At 39.8% G+C, this 21,885-nt stretch overlaps 2 protein-coding genes across 2 annotated transcripts in view; one reads left to right on the top strand and one right to left on the bottom strand.

The window, feature by feature from the left end:
- Positions 1-372: 372 nt before the first annotated feature.
- Positions 373-21,885, top strand: part of WIF1 (WNT inhibitory factor 1) — a 68,451-nt gene continuing 46,938 nt past the window's right edge. The window contains exons 1-2 of the mRNA XM_004752490.3: positions 373-1,007; positions 1,510-1,649. Coding sequence (XP_004752547.1) covers positions 860-1,007; positions 1,510-1,649 — 288 coding nt within the window. The 5' untranslated portion in view covers positions 373-859. The remainder of the gene's footprint in view (positions 1,008-1,509; positions 1,650-21,885) is intronic.
- LOC101675306 (prefoldin subunit 4-like) lies at positions 20,210-20,643 on the bottom strand. Its single transcript, XM_013056087.2, is given in 1 exon segment — positions 20,210-20,643. A coding segment is annotated over 1 exon segment (405 nt). The 5' UTR covers positions 20,637-20,643; the 3' UTR covers positions 20,210-20,231.

The following is a 21,885-nucleotide window of genomic DNA, read 5'->3' as shown; positions in this document are numbered from 1 at the left end:
CGCGGAATGGAAGCCCTGCGCGCCGAGCCAAGCCCAGCGCCTGACATCAAGGGCACCCCAGGACCGCAGGTCGGGTTTTACACGGATGGGAATGCGCCAAGTATCAGCGCTGAGCTGCTCAGAGAGAAACGAGAGGCGCGGAAAGGGAGACGTGAAGGAATACGCGCCTTGCCTCGGCACCGGCATGGGGATGTTAGTCGTTGTCGTCGTCGTCGTCAGCATTATCATCACTGTCCTCAGCGCTCATTCACGCCAGGCGTGTCAGTTCTCCGGGTCCCCCCCAGGCCACGCCTCGCTAAGTGGGCGGCAGAGGCGAGGGACGTCCTAGGGGCCCCTCCCCTCGCGGGGCTTGGCAATCGCCTACACCACGCGCCCCCTCCGCGCGCGCTCGCACCCGCGCCCCGCGGCGTGGACGCGGCCTCCGAGGGTCTCGCGCCACCAGCGCGCGCGCGCCCCCCTCCACCCAGCGCCCCCCAGCGGCGGCCGACTGAGCCGCGTCACTCCTCGCTCGCACCTCGCTCGCGCCCTCCCTTCCCGCTCTTCCCTCTCGGGCCGTATTTAACCCCGGGGCTGTTGGCGTCGGCGTGCGTGCTGGCATCTCCCGCTTTGCCAGTCCTGCGTCTCCGCCGTCCCCGCTCTCTCCCGCGCCCCCTTCGCCTCCCCGCCGGCGCCTGCTCTCCCCTCCCACCTCCCCTGCAGGCTCTCGCGGGCTCTCTCGCACCGGAGCCAGGGGGCTGCACGCCCGGCCGTCTAAGCGGGCGCAGCTTCGGCTGAGGGAGGACTTCGCGGCCGCAGGCTGGGTAGGTGAGGCAAAGCAGGTCGAGCGGCGAGAGCCACCGGGAGGGAGGTCCGGAGGAGCATGGCCCCGAGAACCGCCTTCCCCGCCGCGGCGCTCCGGCTGTGGAGCATCCTCCCGTGCCTGCTGGTGCTGCGGGCGGAGGTCGGGCAGCCGCGGGAGGAGAGCCTGTACCTGTGGATCGATGCTCGCCAGGCGAGAGTACTCATAGGTAAGGCTCCCGCGCCCGCTGCCTTCCCTACCTGCGTCTCCGCTCTCTCCAGCGCTTCTGTGAAAGGGGAGATGCATGCATTTAAGTGTGTTTTTAAAACTTAATTTCCAAGGAAGGTTGCTCCCTTCCACCTTTTAATCAGCTCTTTTCCATCTGAAAGCGTATGAATTTCTGTCTCCAGAGACCTCAGCTGATGTAGTTGTTCTGATCATGCTGTTGCTAGTTTCTACAACCCTGTGTTTTGGGGTGGACCCCGCGTTTAGTAGCACCCGGTGACTGTATGTCCACTCCGTTTCCTGAAACCATGTGTCTGTTGGCACAGTTCTTATCACATAGCGAGGAAAATTAGTGGGCACCTAGACAGGTGCTTTGTGTATAGACGTGGCCCATACCAACTCTTTAGTGTTCTTTTTGCGTGCGTTTTCTGGTTTGGATTCTTTTAAGTCTGCCCAGTTTGATGGTTTTGTTTTGTTTTGCTTTGTTTTGTTTTGTTTTAAACCAGGATTTGAAGAAGATATCTTAATTGTTTCCGAAGGGAAAATGGCCCCTTTTACACATGATTTCAGAAAAGCACAACAGAGAATGCCAGCTATTCCTGTCAATATCCATTCCATGAATTTTACTTGGCAAGCTGCGGGGCAGGTAAGTACTGATAATCAGGAAGGGCGCAGAAAATTACCTTTTAATATCTCCACTGCCTGATGGAAGGTAGAAATAATACTCTGTAGTGTGTAGACTGATACATTTTTACAACCATTAAGAGTGATTTCTCATGTGATCTACAAAGCAAATAAAGAATTAACTCCCGCTTATTTAAACATGTCACATAAAGATTCCCAAAGGAAAAAAGTAAGCAGTGTTCCTAAGCTTGCTATTTTGATATGACTCCATGTCTTCAGTCTGCTAGACACAAATACCAACGTCACTTCTTTCTATGATTATTGACATTAAAATTTAACATAATATCTATGCTAGAATAAAATATGTAAAACATATGGAAAAAACACATAACATCTAAAAGACTCTTTGCTGTAGTATATGCCAATCATTTTTGACATTATTTGTACTTTTCGACAAATTTTAAACTCTGTGAATATTTTTGACATTGTGATTTGAAAAAAAATTTTGAATGCTATTCACTGGAACAATGTAAATGCTACATATTTCTGGTTGAAGTTCACAGCCTCAAAAGTGTCTGTAAGAACATTTGTAAAATATTGCAGGCTATTGATTTTTTAAGTACGATTTAAAATACTTTCGTATGCAAAAAGAAAACTGCAATATATTTTTATGAAGAAATATTTCTTTTATTTCTTAATACATTACCATCCTTTGTATGTTACCTTTTGTACAGTCCCAGTAATGCATAAATGAGCTCTAATTTTGGAAAGAAAAGAAGGATAAATATGATGTGAATTTAATTTCTTTTGTGCAGTTGGAGAATTACTCTAGGGGACAAATAGTAAGTAATAACTTCTTTTGCTCATGAGTTGGTAAAATGTGTCCACTATGGAAATCATTGTAATTATAATTAAATTCACATTTTGGGGGCTTTTTTTTATTCTAAATTTACTTAAATGGCTATTTTCATGAAGAATGTGATCCAGAAAACACTTTATAAAAAGTAATTATTTTGAATTGAGAAGCCACTTTGGGTCCCTCTAAATATCTGTTATATTTTGGGTGTGACCATGACCATTTTAAATGTGTTTTTCCCCTCAGGTCTGTTCTCTCTCTCTTTTTTTTCCCCCCAAAATAAACCAAATCTTAGATGAAGCTTCTAGCATCAAAACTCTTTTTTTCCCCCAAAATAAACCAAACATTTCCATGTTGTAAAAAAAGAAATAGATGTTTTGGATCCACTGAGGTTCATAACAGAAAAGTCATTTATTCTAATACCCCCATTTGGTAGATAAGTTCATTGAGGCTTCTATTGCTCTAAAGATTATTCCTTTTCTTCCAATAATGGTCTCTTCATACTTTATGGACAATTGATTTTGGAATAGTGCGAAATCGGTAATAAAACATGAATGACCTTTTGCCATCTCCTTTCTTTTCACCTGAATCTATCTGTGTTTAATCACTTGGCAGATGAAATCAATATTAATTCTGTAGTTTTGAAAAGTATATTTTCTTTACCTACACTTTTATGAATTTATGAGAACCATTAGACGATAGCTTAACTTACACCCTTTCCTGACTGAAAAGTTTTGGTAACTGTAGGAGAAACAGAAAATGTCAACAGTTCTTATTTATTTATTTCTCATATGCATTTGTCTTTTGGTGAATGGAATATGAAACAAAGCCTTAAATACCATGTCATCTACCCTGTCGCTTTATAGCATTGTACGTGTTTGCAAGCACTGAAATATTGTTGAGTATGAAATTGATCTCAGGAATGTCCCTTGTAACGGATTAGAGAAGATATTGGAACTGGCTTGGAGATGAAGCTTCTAGCATCTATTTCTCTCTTGTTTAAGTATTGATTGCCTCTGTGGATTATCTCAATACACAGGGCAATGTTAACACCTCAGTTATCTTGCTTTTTACGTTCAGTCTGCTCTGGTTAGGTTACCACAGGTTACTAACATGAACTCTGGGGTCTGTTTTAATTAGCTGGGAGGGTAAGTGAGGCGGGCAGGATCTACACGATATTGCCAAATATTGGGATATTTAAAAGTATTATTTAAATTTTATTTATTTTACCCAATAAAGTTATGTAAATCCAGCAGCATAATGTTTGAAATGCATGGAAATTTTGAAGATGAGAAAAATAATCACTTCAATGCCAATTAAGTATTTTGAAAGGCATCTCTGGCTAAAGCCAAACCACATCAAAACAACTACATGGAAAATGAAAAGTTCATTCCATTATCTAGTTATTTCATCCAAATAATATCAAACATTTAGGATTTCAACACAAGCAAAAACACACAACTGATTAACAAAATCTTAAACTTAATATAAAAGTGTTTTGGCAGCACGTGGAGAAAGTTAAACTGACATTAAGTTTGAAGACCTAGAGGCGGTAGGTGTTATCTCTTTCCAATAAATTATTAGTATAAAGTATTCGTGGGGCCATTTGAAAGAACTTTTATGTTCTACTTCAAACAAATGCAAATAAAAATTACAATGCAATTCATTTCCCCACATCAAGTTGGCCAGGGTTTTAAGAGTGTTTTGAGTGTTTTGAGTCTATATGTTATTGAGAATGGGGCCTGCTTATTATATGTGGCTGATGCCCCCGTTAGGCTTTTTGCAAGGCTATTTGATTCTGATAGCAAAAAGCTTGCTAGACATCTTTTGACTGGAAAATTTTTCTTCCAGAGATTCATCCTAAGGAAATCATTATGGATATTAATAAAAATTTTATGTGTAAGACTCTTCCTCATATTGTGCTATTTATAAAAGTAAAAATAGGTAGAATTTAGAAGTCCAGTGACAGTGGCAGGAGAATACAATGAAGCATTAAGAAGAGTATTCCAGACATTAAAAAAAAAAAACAAAGAATATTCTAGACATCTACTCAATACCATAGAAACATATTCATGACAGATTAGGTTAACAGCCTATCACAGTATCTTCTGCTTGATTCCATTACAAAATACAAAGGCAAACATAGGAATAAACAGCTGATGTGTTAGAGGTTTTTAAATGATAGGGAACTAGGAAGGGTTATGAACACATTAATGTTCCTTACATATTGGTAAATATTGCACTTGATACCCTGTATCTTCAGCCTGTAACCTCTGATTCTCCAAGTTGTCAATATTAGTTACATCTGTGTATATTACATTTTTATTTTTTCCACAATGAGTAGTGTGTATTGATTTATAATTTCAAAAACTATTTTACATTAAATATGTGCAAAAAGCTATACTTTAGAGTTTAAACTTGCATGACATTCCACATTAAAAATAGTTTACTTGTATTTATTATCTGATATCATTTTTATACCATACATGACTCAACCAAATGGTAAAACAATGATCATGACTGGATCATAACTATGGAGCCCAAATAATTCACTAATGCTTATCTGATTCTCACCAGTTTCTTTCAAGATCCCTAAAAATCTGCCTAGGAAGGCTTTCCTATCTGAAACTAGATGACCTGACCTCTTTCACTGAAATCCTTATTTTCCATGGAAAACCCTGTCTCTACTTTATCTCCCATTTAAAATACTCATTTTCTGACATGCCTTTAGATCAGAGAAGAATTTCTATTAAAGAGGTTTAGGCTTAAAAGATTTTTAGTAATTAAGGGAAAATACTCTTTATTGCTGTATATAACTTTTAATAGTTGATATTTTTCAATGAGGCATTCCTTATTCTAATTTTTCTCTAAACTTGGGACAGATAGGGTCCATGAGTGACCATTTTGGTTTTCTAAATGATGCACTAATTAAACATTTTATTTGGAAAATAACCCTTTCTAAAACTAATGACTTTCAAATAAAACTTTAATGAGAAGTTTTGTTAGACAAATCTGAATTCTAATATTAGGACACCGCTGCTGATTTCCATATGAACCAATTTGGTTCAAGGCCAAAAATTTTTGTTCCTATAGATCATATGTATATATGTTTATTTATAAAGATCATTTAGACTTGATTTTAGTAACTGTAATATATTCTATCACCTGCATATAGATGCTAAGATACTATGAATCTAGTACCCAGTTAATTGGGCATCTTTTTATGTTGGCTTTTTTTTTTTTTTTTTTTTTTAAAGCCATGGTGATGGATTTCTGCTGAGCCATTTGTACCAGTTTTCCAACCTCCTTGTGACCAAATGCCTGGATTTCTGAGATGGTTGGCAAGGGTTGGGGTGAAGTTGGGGGTGTATGGAATAGAAATTCTCTGGGTGAAGATAGCCAGCCAGTATTAACTTCCAGCCTACCACATGGGTTACCAAGCAATTCTAAGCACCTGTAACAACAGGTCCAAATCTTAAAGTAAGCTTGTTATCATGTATGATGGTCACAAGTCTTACAACCACTAGAAGTCAGTGATAGAGCCTCATTTTTCTCAATTGCAGGATGTTTAAAAACAAAACTGTAAAGTGTTATTGTGGATACAGGAAGGGAAGAGGAGAATTTTGTCTGCTGTCCTGGGAGGTAGGGGGTCACATGTATATCTTAGAAGAATTGATTATTGAGTTAAGCTGTAGAAATGTGTTATGTATCACCATAGAAAACAAAATACTGCAAATGCTGAAGATAAAGCACAGTGAGTGCAATATTTATCAATATATAAGGAGTAGAAATGTGTTCATAACCCTTCGTAGCTCCCTATCAATTAAAAAACTTCTCAAATTATTTCAAACTGCCAGAAGCAAGAACAATAATAACACAAGATCAAGTATAAGGAAAACTCAAGAACTTTACCTGGATAGTGGTGTCTTTGTGAATGATTTCAGCCGGCAGCATCCAAATTTAGCTTTAAACAGAGGAAGGTACTGTTGGCAAAAGAAAAGTCAAAAACAAATCATTTTCCTGAGAATTGACTCATATTTTTGCGATTTTTTTAAAAAAAGTGGAATCCTTCTCCTGACATCTTTCCGTAATGTGAACTAGATAATCTAATTCTGTCATTTAAATGCCCCTGAAGCTCTAGATAGCTTGTTTTTGCAATATAGTGTTTGATACAGTGTCACACTGGTCCCATTAAACTAGCCATAGTTTGTGGTCTCAAATTTCCCATTGGACTGGTTGAGGAAGGGAGACTTGTATGAACATGTTTCTTTCCTTTTCTCCCCTTGACAAAAATGAAAGAAAGGCAACAGAGAAGTGAATTTTAACTCAAACACTTCCTCTCCCTCTTCAAAGGACTGCCAAATACCTTAACTATCTTCTTCTAATTCCATAAGTTATGGTAACACTGATTATTAGTATAAAGTCCCTTAATGTGTACTGTCCACATTTTTTCCCCTAATGCAGTTATGATCGTTTTGATAGTTACAATCCAAGTGGTTGGATACTTTCCTGCTCCTGGGGTTTGCCATCATACCTTTGTGGTGGTGTTTTTTGTCACCCAGTGGAGGAAATGCCTCAGTTTTTGACCCCTGGTCCATGGTTTCAAAGTGGGAATGTGAATATGTTTACATACTGTGAGCATGATTTTTTTCAGAAGGTACTCATATCAAAAACACAGCTTTAAACTTTTAATGTTTAGATTCTGCTAGGCTGTGGTATTTTGCATTGTGGTGTTGTGGACATGCCACTAGGGATCAAAGAGTAAATCTGCAGAGAGCCCATTTCATTTAGCAAAGCAGGCATGTGCCAGCCATCTGTTGTATGTGCTGATAGAAAACAGCAGTAAGTTTCTCAAACTTTTGCCAGAAAAAAAAAAAAGCCTTTATTGCTTAGAGGAGATGAGTTACAAGGTACCTTGTAAGCCACATCTGGTTCTATAGCGATTTACATGGCACAAATGTAAACTCTGCTAGGTCTTCCTTACACGGTGGTATAAAGGCATGTAAACAAGACCTTCATCACTATCCTCTACATTTGTTCTAGACTTTAGAATCCTTGCAGAAACAAAAATCTTTTAAATTGTCGTGGTGAAGTGGAAAGGAATGATATTCAGTAAAGCATTTTGCTTTGGATTAAACTCATTTCCCTTCAATGTCCCTGATGTGTTGTGAGAGGAAAAGTTTGGGGATTAAGAGTTTAGTGAAAATGTTCTTCATCCTGTAGCTGGATCTCTGGAGGAGACATTGGCAAGTCAGGACTTCTTTTGCTGCAATAGGTTAACCAACTTTCCCATTTGCCAGCCTGGGAGTAACTTGGTTACGTTGCTGTGAACCCTTCCTGGATGGGGAGTCGTTCTCCCCTGCAGTGTTTCTCTGCCTCAAGCACTTGGTCAATCAACAAACATAGACACTGACTTGCAAAGAAGAATACATGATCCCAGCCCTCAGGAAGCTGATAGTCTAGGAAGCAAATACCTATCATGCTCATCCAAATGAGGTTAGAAAGTATAGGATTGGTTGAGAACACAAAGAAGGCCACTCTTTTCCCTGCCTGGAGGAAAGAAGGGCAGGAGCTCTTCACTGAGCTTACTGAGCAGGCGATGTCTGAATTGATTCCTGAAGGATGAGGAAGCTTTCATCAGACCAACAGGAAAGGCAAAATACCTTCCAAGTGGAGAGTTCAGGATGTTCAAGTGCATGGAGGTCTTAAAGGAGAAGGCATGTTCTAGGTGATCATGAGGGGTCTCGGATCCCCCCTGAGAGGTAATGGAAATTCAGTGAAGGGGACATCAAGATCAAATAATGGAGAATGATTATGGGGGAGGAGAAGAAGGTAGAAACAATTCAGGGAGATTTCTTTCTTCTCTGTTGTGAAAACAATAGACAACATTTTGCGGGTTTGTCCCAGGGATATACTAAGTAAATCTTTGGTTTATGTGTTGGGTGGACAGTGGCTTTTCTACAATCATCAGTTAGCTCTTTTTTCTTATTAAACTTTTGGAAAATTCTGTGATGATTAGTCTTAGCTCCAGGTTAAATTATTTTTGGCAAATAAAGCACAGAACTATAAAAAAATGGCATTTTGCAAGTGCATAGAACTTTTTAGAAAATCAATTTAATTTTCTAATAGAACTAGAACTTTGAATTTAATGTAAAAAGAAGCTTAAAAAGGACAATAATATGTTGATTTGTGAAAGAATTGATTTAGCATCTGTATTCTACTCCCATACCTTTCTAAGTATCAAGAAAAGTATAATAATGGTATAGAAATTATATCTGGCAGGCGATGCTTCCATTTAAATGATGAGAAGTGGACACTGGACATAGATTTATTTAAAATAAGCCTGCTTCTTCAACTATTTGACTTTCTTTTAAAACTTATAGTTAAAACTCTAAAGTCTGTTGCCCTCGGCCCGCAAGAACGACAATCAGCCTGGTATGGTGTTAATGCTTCATCCGTTTATTTCGTTAACTTCCTTAGCTTATATGCAGCAGGGTGACCAATAAGGGGCCAAGCAATGGGGAGAGCCAATGAAAGTCCTGTTACTATGCTGATTAAATTTGAAACAACCAATGACTATGTCCTCCTTTAGGCGGGCTTCACCAGAACGTTCGTTGGCTGGCAGTGAGCCAAGCACCATCTTGTAATGGCGGGGACTTTCCCGGCCAGAGGCGGTCCCCGACAAAAGTCAGGGGCTCCCAGGTGGCTCAGTCTGTTAGGCATCCAACTCTTGATATCATCTCAGGTCATGATCTCAGGATCGCGGAATTGAGCCCTGTGTGTGGCTCCATGCTAAGTGGGAAGCCTGCTTGAGAGCCTCTCTCTGCCCTTGCTCTCCCCTCCAGCAAATGTGTGCATGTGCACACGCACACACACATACACGCACACACACACATAGACACACACACATAGACACATAGACACACACACACACACACGCATGCACACACTTTCTCTCAAATAAACAAATAAAATAAATCTTTTTAAAAGTCATAGGACAATTTCTGCTCTTTTTTCTCAGACAAACATGTGGATTTTGTCTTCTTTTTGAATTTTATAAATGAGTATGATTAAAGAATCTTGAAAATTGTCAGCATCCTTTGCAATGCATTTACCTTTTCAGTCTCATAGAGCAGGTACATCTGTGTGAGCCTGAAATGGGACAGATTCAGGATTGACTTCTTAGCTGATAATATGAGGAAGGGCATGAACACAGTTCTTGCTCTGAGGCTCTCGGACAGAACACAACTCACATCCTGGGGAAGCAAAATATGATTAAGGACCAATTCTTTGCCCTTGAGAAAACTAGAAGCTAACCAGAGAGGCAGACATAGACAAACAGACCATCCTAATAATTGCTGGGAAGTGGTACTATAGCAACACTAGGACATTCCCAAGATATAGTGAGAGCACAGAGGAGAAGTAACTCCAGAGCTGAGTCTGACTATTGAGTTAGCCAAGAAAAAATATGGAAGAGTGGATGGGTTTTTAGGGAAAGGAAACAGGTTAAGGCAAGTATAGAGACCAGAAAGTCATTATCTGGGAGCCAATACTTTGGTGTGACTTGTGTGTATGTGCAAGTAGGAAGTAAAGAGGTGGGCAGGGACTAAGTCCTAGAGGACTTTGTTCAGCATGGTAATGCATCTGGGATTTACGCTACAGACAATGTGGAGTCAGTTCATGAAAAAGTATTAAGCAGAGGACAGTAGCATCAGATTATATATTTAGATCGTTGTGTCATGGGATAGAAAATAACTTTGAGGGTGCTTGACTGCAAGGAGAGAAATCAAAGATAATAGGATACAAGATCAGGGATGAAGGAAAAGGAAAATAGATTGGGGCAATATTTAGGAGATAAAAATCCAAAAATCTTGGTGCTAGGAATAAAGAGCATCACGTTTCCTCCACTATCTGCTTCATTAACTTGGCAGTAGCCCTGTTAGCCTTTACCCCCTACCCCCAAACTCATCCTTCCTGCCTCAGGGCCTTTGCACATGAAGTTGTCTCAGCCTAGAATTCACTGCTGCTAGATATCTGTGTGGCTTGCTCACTCATTTCCCCCATGTGCAATCAAATTTCACCTCCTCTAACATACTTTCCCCTGCCTCTCCTCTGTAAAACAAACACCACCACCCTCATTACTCTTGAGTCTACTTCTCTACTGTATATTTTTATGGTCCTTAGAATAATGATTGAACCTAATTATATTTGATTATAATTGTTCAACCCTCCCATTCAATGTAAGCTCATGAGAACAAAGACTTCATCTTATTCACCATGTAAGTACTCCAGGTCCTACAACAGTTCCTGACACGTGATAAGCAGTTGATAACTATTAGTTGAATAAATTAATATATAAGGTAGATCCCATTATTATTCCCATTCAATAAATAAAACAACTGAGACAGAGAGGAGCAAGAGAAACATAGGTAGTAAGTGGCAGAGCTGGAATTCAAACCTGGACAGCTGGGATTCAGAGCCCTTGCTCTGATAAGTGCTAAACAGAGGTATGAACAGAATGGGAACACAGAAGGAGGCAACAGCTAACTTTGGCTGAGGAAGGAGGCGAAGACTTTGCCAGAGAAGATACAACAATTGAACTGGGGCTTGAAGCTGTGTAATCAGCTGAGACAGAGGAGTCAGGTGTAGGGAGGAGGGCTATTCCAGACAGAGGCAAAGGAGCTGTGAAAGCGCATTCTAGGAGAGGCGAATGGTGCCCTAGACAGGCGCTGAATGTGTGCAACCGAAAATATTGGGGGCTGGGGCTGGGGACACCATGTGTGTGTTTGTGAGGAGAAGAGGCTGGATGTTTGGGAAGAGCCAGAGGGAGAAATAGTAGAACCGATGGAAAGGTCAGTTAACCCAGTTCTTTTATCTATAAGAGAAGCAGTTTGGATTACCTCTAAGTGCCTTCCAAATTCTAAAATATTATGATTCTATCTCTTAAGTAAAATATCTTCAACCCTTTAACATTAATGGTAATACCTTCATTCAAATTGTGGTAACTGCCTCTGTTTTTTTTAGAACAGATTTAGAAAGATTCTTCCTCCAAATTTGTCTTATTTATTGTCAAATTTAAAGAGGTTCATCTCAGAATACTCTTTTATTTATTCAACATTGATGATAATTGTCAATACTTGTGTAACACATACTCTTGGCCCATACTTTGCCAGTAGTCTCCCATCAGATGTTCACAGAAGGCATGAGTGAAGCACTAGTATGATCCCCAGTTTATAAAATGAGGAAACTAGGGCACAAGGAAGTCAAATTTTTTGCCCAAGACCATGCAGTATATATGGCTTTATACTTCAGAGACCTCTCTGTGACAAACTTCTAGAATGTCTTCTCACTCAGAAAACAACAATTCAAAGAACATTTATCAAAGCTTACTCTGTGTTAGGTTCTGAGAATACAAATTCTAATTGATCTAACCGCTTTCTAGGAATCTGCCAGCTGGTGGTAAAGACTGGCATAGAAGGCAATAATTGGGTTGAGTTCTCAGGGCCTACATGTATGGTTGGATGGGATTTTTTGTTGTTGCATAAGGTAACCCGACCAAAGTGGCAAGTTCAACCTGCCCGAGCTGAAATCCAGCTCACTTCACTTGTCAAGTCTGATAGTGTGCCACAGAGCTACCTCTGTCCAGAGGGGACATTTCTACCTAATTTGCACAGAACCTTCATGTGGGCTAGGTGACCCTCATGAAATGCCCTAAGAGAAGTACTGTGGAAGCATAAAGCCAGAGGGTTTTGCCATTGATCAGGTAAATTTACAATTACTTACATTCCAAAGAAGATATCACAGAACAGGTAACATCTAACCTGGGTCATGAAAAGTGTTCAGTAGGCAGAGAGTGACCTCGGCAGGTGGGGCTGGACGAGGCGTCCTATGTATACTGAATGACCCAGAGGAAAGTACACAAGATTACAAATCAGTGTGTATTTGGAGAAGGATTATCAGTCCCCAAAGCTTGGGAAGATTATGATTTCTGTATGCCATAGTTGACTTGTCTTACAGAAAATAGGGAGCATAATAACGTAGATGGTCATGTCATGTCTGCATGAAAGCAGACTTTGGTGGAAAGATAATTTTGGTTAGCAGAGGAATGGCAGAGGCTGGGGTTCCTGGCTGAGGACTGGGACCCAATTAGGAAGTTATTTAAGACATTCCCAGGTGACAAGAGCGTGAAAGAAAGTGGGCAGTGAGGAGAGGGGGGTAAGGAGCAGAGTCCAGAGCTATCTGTCAGTATGACTGCAACGAGGGTGTTTTGGAAATGAGGGACTAGAGGATGACTCCTGGGATAGATGGACAGATGCTTGGATAGTTATGTCTTAACTGAGAAAGTAATTACAGGAGCAAGAGCAGAACTGTTTGAGGTACAAAAGCAGTGCAGCCCACTTGGAAATTCTTGAACACGAATTTTCTGCTGAACATCCAGATGGCAGAGTCTGGTATGAATTTGAAAACTTGAGTCTAGAGCGAAGATATGAGATGTAGAATAGAAAGACTGATTTTGGAGATCTGGGGGACTTCTTCTGGACCTCCCTTCCTTCCTTCCTTATTTTGACCTGAACTCAGTAAATAGCTGAGGACTTAGCTAATGCCAAAGCTCATGCTGAGTGCTAAAACATATATATATATATATATGTAAATAGTATATGAAGTATATGAAGATTACCCTCAAGGAGATCAAGCTTGGCCTCAGCCTAGTGTCACAACAGAGATGAACAAAACAACAACAGTGCAATATTAAATGTGTTATAATTATAGAATGAAAAAGGTGCATAACTCTGATGGGAGAGGTATGAATTAACCCACATAGGGTTCCTGGTGTTCTTCAGGGTATAGCCTGAAACCTATAAAACTAATATATGCACACTTGCTATATATGCTTACCTTCATGGCTTTCATGTACTTGAGATAGTTTGACCTCATGTATTCTGCCTCCTTCTTGCCACTATTATTACTATTGTTTTGGAAATGAACAGGACAAATGTCACTATACCACTAGGTGACAGAGAACATCATCCCTCCAGAATTAAGCATCTAGAACTACTCTTGAGGAAGTGGTCAATGTGGGCTGAAGATAGTCCTGAATAAACCCATGCCATAGGGTTTGTTTGTATGTCTTGTTTACAAGGGCTGTTCAGTATTAGTCATGGGTGTATTCCCCAGGGGGGTGATTCACATCTGAAGTCAAGTCCACATAGATTATCTCCTACTTAAGGCAATACCCAGATGGATCCCCAATAAACTTGTAAAATTACTCTGATATCTACCTTTTGAGGACTCAGTGAAACTGTTTGATTCCTGTCACTTGTAACTTCAACCAATATTCCTGTTTCCAGTTGGAACTTGATTAAGACTTTGAAATTGTATTTATATTGCTGTCACTTACAGCAGTAGCCAGCAGGTGGCAATGTAAAAGTTATTTCTATGTGGAATTTTACCCCTCAACAGTTCTTAAGCCTGGGGGGGTGCTGTCTGTCTAACAGAGACCAATTTGTGGGATACTATGATCTGACACAACTCATTTCAATGGACCATTTATATATTGAGTTAGTTAGGAAAAAAACCTGTTTCAAATTCCATGTCACTGAAAGCATTAAGACTCAGCATAGATTTGAGAACTCATCCTAAATAACTTCAAATGTGAATGATTTCATTTTACATATATATTCTATTTCCTCCTTTTAAACAATTGCTCGATTTCAGGCTGGAGTCAAGCTTTGAATATCTCTCCATATTCATACAGTGTTTTCTTTGCCTTCGCTGGCTGTATCTTTAGGTGTCAGCAGAATAACAGTGTTAGAAGAGATCCCAGAGCTCCTCTACCCCATCAAGCCCAACTTTTTCTGAAGCATCCCTGAATCATGGTCTCTCAACCCCTAGTTGAACATGCTTGGTGGCATGGAACTTAATAGGGCAGATGTTCCTGAATACTTTTAATTGTTTTTATCAATGAAAGTTTTCTTCATAATGGTTTACAACCTACCTTCCCACTGTAACTTGAATATCCTGAAACTCTAAGTCTATGAGCTCCCATTTGGGGAGTCCTGCCTTGCATTTATACCCTGAAGTTTGTTGACTTGTCCTCTCCATTGGGAATGTAGGGTCTCTGGTTGATTTACCCCTGCTTCTTCCCTAGTGAAGATCAGCTATTTCAATGAGTTCTTAGAAGGAATCTGCACATTCCCTCCTAGAGGGAGATATCTTGACCCCTGCTGCTACAATGTGGCTCAGGTGAGACCCACCTGTCAGTTCTAGATTCAGCCTTTCCATGTTCCCTGAGCTATAAAGATTCAAGGGGCCACAGAGGACTGTAATCTCCATAGGCCTCACATTCTCAGAGTAACTTGATGTCCTGTGCCAAAATAGGGAAACTACCCCCTTCCTCAATTTGACATTAAACATTGCCACCTGGCACTGAAAAGAGCATGAATTAAGGCCCTTGACCTCCACTAGACACCAACATTAATTTCCTGCAACCCATGTGCCCACACACCCCAATTTCTCAGCCCCCCCCCCCGAGCCACTTTGCATTTCTTCAACCTTGATTCCTAAATATGTAGCAAAAGTATGAAAGTATCACAGACGGCATTTCCTGGTACTCTGCTCTTTATATTCTGATGAGAAGAGAGTTCATTGCTAGAATAAGAGATTACTTCTAGAATTGTGAAATCATCTTTTAGTGTATAAAACTGTGTGGTAAACTAGAGAAGAAGAAAAGGGAAGAGGGGAAGAGAAAAAGGGAAATAACTAACACTTAATATGGTATTCTATGTGCCAGCCATTGTGCTAATGATCACTTTTCCTCACTATCTAGTTTAACTCAACAACCTACGAGATAAGCGCTACAAATATTCCCACTTTACAGAAATGGCAACTGGGTCACAAAAAGGTAATGTAACTTGCCTAAGGTCACACAACTAGTGGGTAGTGGGGCCAGGATTTAAACTCAGGTAATCTGACTCCAGAATCCATGAGGAAACTGCAACCTGAGCTCTTTAAAACAAATATTTTTTTCCTGAATCAGATCTTTATTCTTTAGAGAGTCTATGGCACACACACCATGTGCTGTGGAACATGAGCTAGATAAGATGCTGACCGATAAGAGCTGACACTCTTAAAGGAGGCTGAAATAGCATGGTTTTTGTAAATATTAAGTGCACTCACTTGACAGTGTCATGTGTACTAGGTTAAAATGGTTAAATATCATGTGATTTAACCTAATAACAAGAACTGTCATTGATGAGCTATTTACCATGAGCCAGCTCCTATTCTAAGTAATTTATATGGATTACCTAATTTCATTCTTGGACCAAGTCTGTGACTTGAAGATACTATTTTTATCTCCATCGAAACACATGAGAAGGGGCGCCTGGGTGGCTCAGTCAGTTAAGTGTCTGTCTTTGGCTCAGGTCATGGTCCCACGGTCCTGGGATCGAGCCCCGTATCGGTATCAGCGGGAAGCCTGCTTCTCCCTCTCCCATTGCCCCTGCTTGTGTTCCCTCTCTCACTGTCTCTTTTTCTCTCTCTCTCTCTCTCTCTGGCAAATAAATAAATAAATAAAATCTTTAAAAAATAAAACATATGAGAAGGCTGAGGTGCTGAGAAATTAGGTAACTTTTCCAGGATCATACCTTAGTCATCTGTAGAGCCTGGGTGTGAACTGTGGCTGTTGGATGCCAAAGTAGGGATATGGAAATATATATTGTTTCACTTCTGTGTCACACAAGAGTAAGCTGATCTGTTGATCCAAATTAATTTTTTTCAAAGATTTTATTTTTATTAATTTATTTGACAGAGAGAGAGAGAGAGAGATCACAGGTAGGCAGAGAGGCAGGTAGAGAGAGAGGAGGAAGCAGGCTCCCTGCTGAGCAGAAAGCCCGATGTGGGGCTCGATCCCAGGACCCTGAGATCATGGCCCGAGCCAAAGGCAGAGGCTTTAACCCACTGAGCTACCCAGGCACCCCCCAAATCAATTTTTAATGAAGCAGCTTCATTTAGAGTGTTCTACCTTACCAGGCAGATACCAGATTAACCAAGTCAAGATCTCGCTTAGAAGCTAAATGGAACGAATACAAAGTCCATTTGACTCCAGACTGGCTGATTGTCTCTGGTTCCCAATGTTTGGTCATTAAATGTATCTGATTTCTTGGGTATCAGCAGGCTTGAATTTGGAGAGTTATCATTGCCTGTCCTATGTTGTCTAGGGTTTAAGGGAACATTTACTCAGTGAGGGAGACTATGCAAATTGGTACAGCTCTCTTGAATTAAGGTAAGAGATTTCTATCATTCTGCTAATAACAGTGACACCTTTCTGTATTGCACTTAAAGTCTGAAACATGCTTTCATTTGTCTCATTGAGTTCATCAGTCCTTATAACTGAGAAGTTATGCATTACTGACTGGGTAGATAATTAAATATGAGGAATAACTGTGATAATTTGCAATGAATGGCCTTTAGCCCAAAGTAAAATAACTCAAACCTGATCTTTAATAGCTGTGCATTCTTCTATAATGCATGAAAAGATTTGCATTTGTGATTTTATAGAAATACTTTTACCTTTTGATAAAAATAAATAAAGGCCCATTTGATAAATACTATTTTAATTATATGGAACCATTCTCAGTGGAGAATATAAGTGGATTACCATTCCATGCCATGGTAAATGTAGAAATAATAGCCCTTTGTCTGTTTTCATACTTGGTATTTCAGATATTTGTTGCCATCAATTCCTTGAGAAACTCTGCATAGCCAAGACTTTACTAGACTGGTATTTACATGATTGTAGAAAGTTTCCCCCTTAATATAAAACCCTTCAAGTTAAGGGAGGTGATTGAAACTGCCCTTTTGAGAGGGGCATGGGGCCAGCACTAGGGTGAGTGAGACAAGCAACACACTCCGGGTGCCTGTGTGAACCTAGGAGTGAGCACCTCCATAAATTTACACTCTGTGTACCTTGATCACCACTCCCTAGTCCAGGCCCTGACTGCACCAGAGAACAGGATATAAGATGGTTAATGTTACGTGTCCACTTGACTGGGCCACCAGATGTCCAGACATTTGGTCAGACATTATTCTGGATACATCTGTGAGGGTGTTGTTTGGATGAGATTAACATTTGAATTGGTAAAGTGAAGGTATGTGGTACATCCCAGTGTGGATGGGCCTCCTCTGATCAGGTGAAGGCCTGAAGGGAACAAAAAGGCTGACCTTCCCATGAGCAAGAGTGAACTCCTTCTGCCTGACTGCCTGCAAGCTAAACGCTGGCTCTCCTGGGGTCTTGAGTCTGCCTGCTTTCAGACTGGAACTTATCCCACTACCTCTTCTCGGTCTTTAACTTGCCAGCTGCAGATCTCAGGCTTCCCAACATAATCACATGAACCAATTCCTTATTATGTATCTATCTACCTCCTTTATCTCTCTCTCTATCTGTCCATTTATTATTAGTCTGTCTCTCTACATCTATCTTATTGATTCTTTCTGGAGATCTTTAATACACTGATTTCTCTGTCTTAGCTGCCTAACAGGAGGAGAAGTGACTATCAAAGAGAAGTGAACAGCAACACGGGCCAAATCTTGACCAACTTAAATGCTTGGGGCCTTGGTTTCTTCAAGTGCTAAAAGGAAATCATTAATTTTCTTCTTACACTGGCAGCAAAACGCAGTGGCATAATATGTACAAAGTACTTGACACATAGTCGACACTAAAAAAGTGGGGTCTTTTCTTCCTTTTGTATTAATGAGCTGTTAGTGCTAAGAGGGAGCCATGAAGCCAAAGAAAGGTAATCAGCCGGATCCCAGGCTAGGGAGTGTGCTGGCCAGGTGCCCAAATTCCACCATTAAGTGATGGAGTCCCAGCCTCTGAACTCAGAGCATCACACTGAGCTGGCCTCAGGAGACCCGGCTCCTTGCTCGGCTGCCACACCATCATGTGGGACCTCAGAAAAGTGGTTCATTTTCTTTCTCATCTGTAAAATAAAGGGTTCCTTCCAGTTCTAAAATATCTGTGATTTATTAGTCATTATCATTCCAGCCTTGTTCTTGGTTCTGTGTTTGAATTCAAATCACAGAAGGAAAATAACTTGGACAGTACCATTCATTGTAACAAAAAATAAAACAAACTTTGAGCAGGATTAACTTTTCAGAATACTTTTGGCCTGAATAATGCCAGTCAAATCTACCAAAATCTATTTTAGGCAACTTTTATCAGGTTTCCTATTAGCTTGATTTCAATTTGACTAATAAACTGATTTTAGAAGTTTAGCTCTGAGGCAGGTAGACCAGACAGCTGTATTAATATAACTGATACATATTACTCATATTTACCTTTTAAGATCTTTTTACTAATGATTATTACTTTTTACTAATGATTATTACTAATGATTAATACTAGGTAGTATTTACCTTTTAAGACCTTCTTCAAATAGTAGTTCCTTTCTAGATATTGATAATGTTTATTCTTTGCTTGGCTCTTTACAAAGAACTGAGGAACCCAGTTGGAGATTTTGTCTTGCTCTTACAAATTGAGGGTAACTGCGAACTGTCTTTGTAGTAATTATAACTTGCAAAACCCATTACTCAGTTACATAAACTGGACTTCATTAGAGTTTGCAGTACTTAATTTCCTGGGTATAACTATTTCTTTTTATGAATCCTCATAGAGTTTTATTTTAAGTTCATTACTTTTTTCCATCATAAACTAGTACACCCTCTAAAAGTCTTTGGAAAATACAGAAACAGAGAAGGAAGATTGGGAGAGGGGAAGTCATGTACAGTTAACTCACATAAGAAAACGCTAACATTTTGGTGTTTTTCCATCTAGTGTTTTTCCATTCAAGCAATGATTTTTGTGCCCTTTTTTGTTTTTTGTTTGCTTAAGGATAGTGGAGCAGTTTCCCATGTTATTCCATATTCTATAGACATGATTTTTTTTTAATCGGCTACACAATATTCTGTGGATTATTTAAACATTCTCCTACTTAGATTGTCTCTAGGTAATTTTTCACTGTTATTAAAAACACGGTGAAGAGCAACCCGACGCATAAAGCTTTTTCCATATTAGGATTTCTTCCTTAGGACTGAGTTCCACAAGTGGAATTTCTGAGTCAAAGCACCTGATCATTGTACCACACGTGGCATATCCATGAGTGCTGAATGGTTTGTAATGGTTAGTACATACTTTCAACAGAATTATGCAAGGATATCCTTTTTAGTATTCTTCTGTGGCTTATTTCTAAACCTCTAAATGAAGCTTTCCAAATGGTACTGGTGGCTGTTGATTTGTGCCTGCATTTTTCAAGTTGTCTCAGTAGGAATTTCATACTGTAGGGGGCAGTGAGGGATCAGTAAGTGGCTCTCCTTTTCCAGAGAGAGAGAGAGTTGTTAAGGTTAGTCAAAGGTAAAAAACTACAAAGGGTGATTTTTAATTGTGAACACAGAACTCTTCAGGTATATATTAATTTCAAATTATAAGTACAAATACAAAACTAGTGGGTGATTCCCAAAGATTAAAATAAGTCACTCCTTTTTAACATAGCAAGGAAACCCATTTCCTATCAGTTTTAAACGAATATGAATACATATATGAGTTTTTCTGAGTGTTTCATGTACATATATAGATATATATTTATTCAGAAGTGTTTTGAAATAATAGTGATTGGAACATTTATTTCTTTTTTTTTCATTTTAAACAATATTCAAGTTTATTAAACAAATTAAAAATAAAGTATTATAAAATGTTTAACTGTCATCAGCTTCGAGGTTTATGTTGCTCCCAAATTTTGCATATAACTGAATTTTCAGATCCGCTAACACTCGCTGAATTGATTCCACTCTGGCTTCTAAGGCGTCGATTTCTTCTTGCAAATTTTTCTTTGCTTCTTCTAACATTTCCTGTGTTTATTCTTGAGAATGGCTAATGAAAACATCACCAATTTGATAAGGTATCATTAAGCAATCATCATCTGCAAGCATGATGTCCTCACAAGCATCTTCCAAATTCTGGAGTTGTTTCTTTTTAACTTCTATTTCCTCCTTCAGCTCTGTGATTCTACTCGTGTTCCGTGCAAATTTGTTTATCTTTTGTTGATCTTCAAAAGTAACGTCGACATCTTCTGCAGCCGCCTTCTTCATGGTGGCCGCCATCTTGGGACTGGACTCGGAACATTTATTTCTGCACGTATACTCTTGAAACAAATTTCTTACATATGAAGGAATTTATTCTCCCAACACTCTGCGATATAATTTTCTCAATTTTCAAAGGGACAGAATAGGGAAGGATCAGCAAGTAGATCACCTTTAAAACCTAAAGAGCTGTCGTCATCAGCAGCTAGAAGATAGCACTTTCTAAGAGAACGAATGGCGTGTTTACCACATTTATCAAAATAAGGGAACTCTGAGCAAATAAATATGCTTAAGGTGTTCCATAAAAGAGAAAACAAATTAAGTTGCTGGTCCGAGCTCCCAGAGCTGTATCTCCAAGTGGAAAAAGGAGCAAGAGTTGATATAGAGGATTCTTTAAAGAAAAGTACTCAGACATCCAAAGAGCTGGTTTCATCTGAACCAGAAGTCTGAGATGAGTAAATATTCTGCATTTTAGACTTTGAAGTGTCTGTTAACTTGTTCTAAATTTACTCTCCATGGAATAAAGTGGTTCAGGGAAGGAAAAAAGTCCTGGTAGGTAGACGGAAATTATTGTTTATAAACTGCTGGCTTCTGTGCTGCAGAGATCTTCTGTAGCCACTTCAAAGACTGGAGCCCTCGTGTACTTCTTTGAGAAAAATCTCCTGCCGCGAGCCCATGGCACACAAAAGGGAAATGGACAGGTCTGATGGAGGGAAAGCATTCTTATTCTAAGCCGCCTCATGTATTGGTCATCAAAATAGTACCTCTTCATTTTGAAAACATCAGAAATTGATAAAGGCAAAAGTGTACCTTCAAGGATCTCTGAGCAGCATATTTCCAGGTTTGCATGTTTCTGGGAAGATGAGTCATCAGATGCTAGGTCATAAGATCACAGAACTAATATCCCGAGACTTCAACATTAAGAGCTGACTTTTTAAAAGATTTATTTATTTATTTTAGAAAGAGAAGGAGAGATGGGTGAGAGGCTGAGAGGGGGAGAGAGAGAATCTGAAACAGACACGCCTCCCCCGATTTAGTGCAGAGCCCGACATGGAGTTCAATTCTCCACAACTTAGAGATCACGACCCTGAAATCACCACCTAAGCCCAAACCAAAGGTCAGATCCTTAACCCACTGCACCATCCAGGTGCCCCAAGAGCTAACTCTTTATTGAGCCCAGTTCTCTATCAGTTATATATGCAGAATGAACTCTGTTCATTGCCAGTGCTCAGGAGGCACTCTGGAAGGATTTGTGCTAAACCCTGGAAAA

Source organism: Mustela putorius, unplaced genomic scaffold (assembly GCF_011764305.1).
Source record: "Mustela putorius furo isolate JIRA1106 unplaced genomic scaffold, ASM1176430v1.1 tig00537227_pilon_pilon_pilon, whole genome shotgun sequence".
NCBI lineage: Eukaryota > Metazoa > Chordata > Mammalia > Carnivora > Mustelidae > Mustela > Mustela putorius.
The sequence above is the reverse complement of the archived record's forward strand: the minus strand, read 5'-3'. Positions and strand labels throughout refer to the sequence as shown.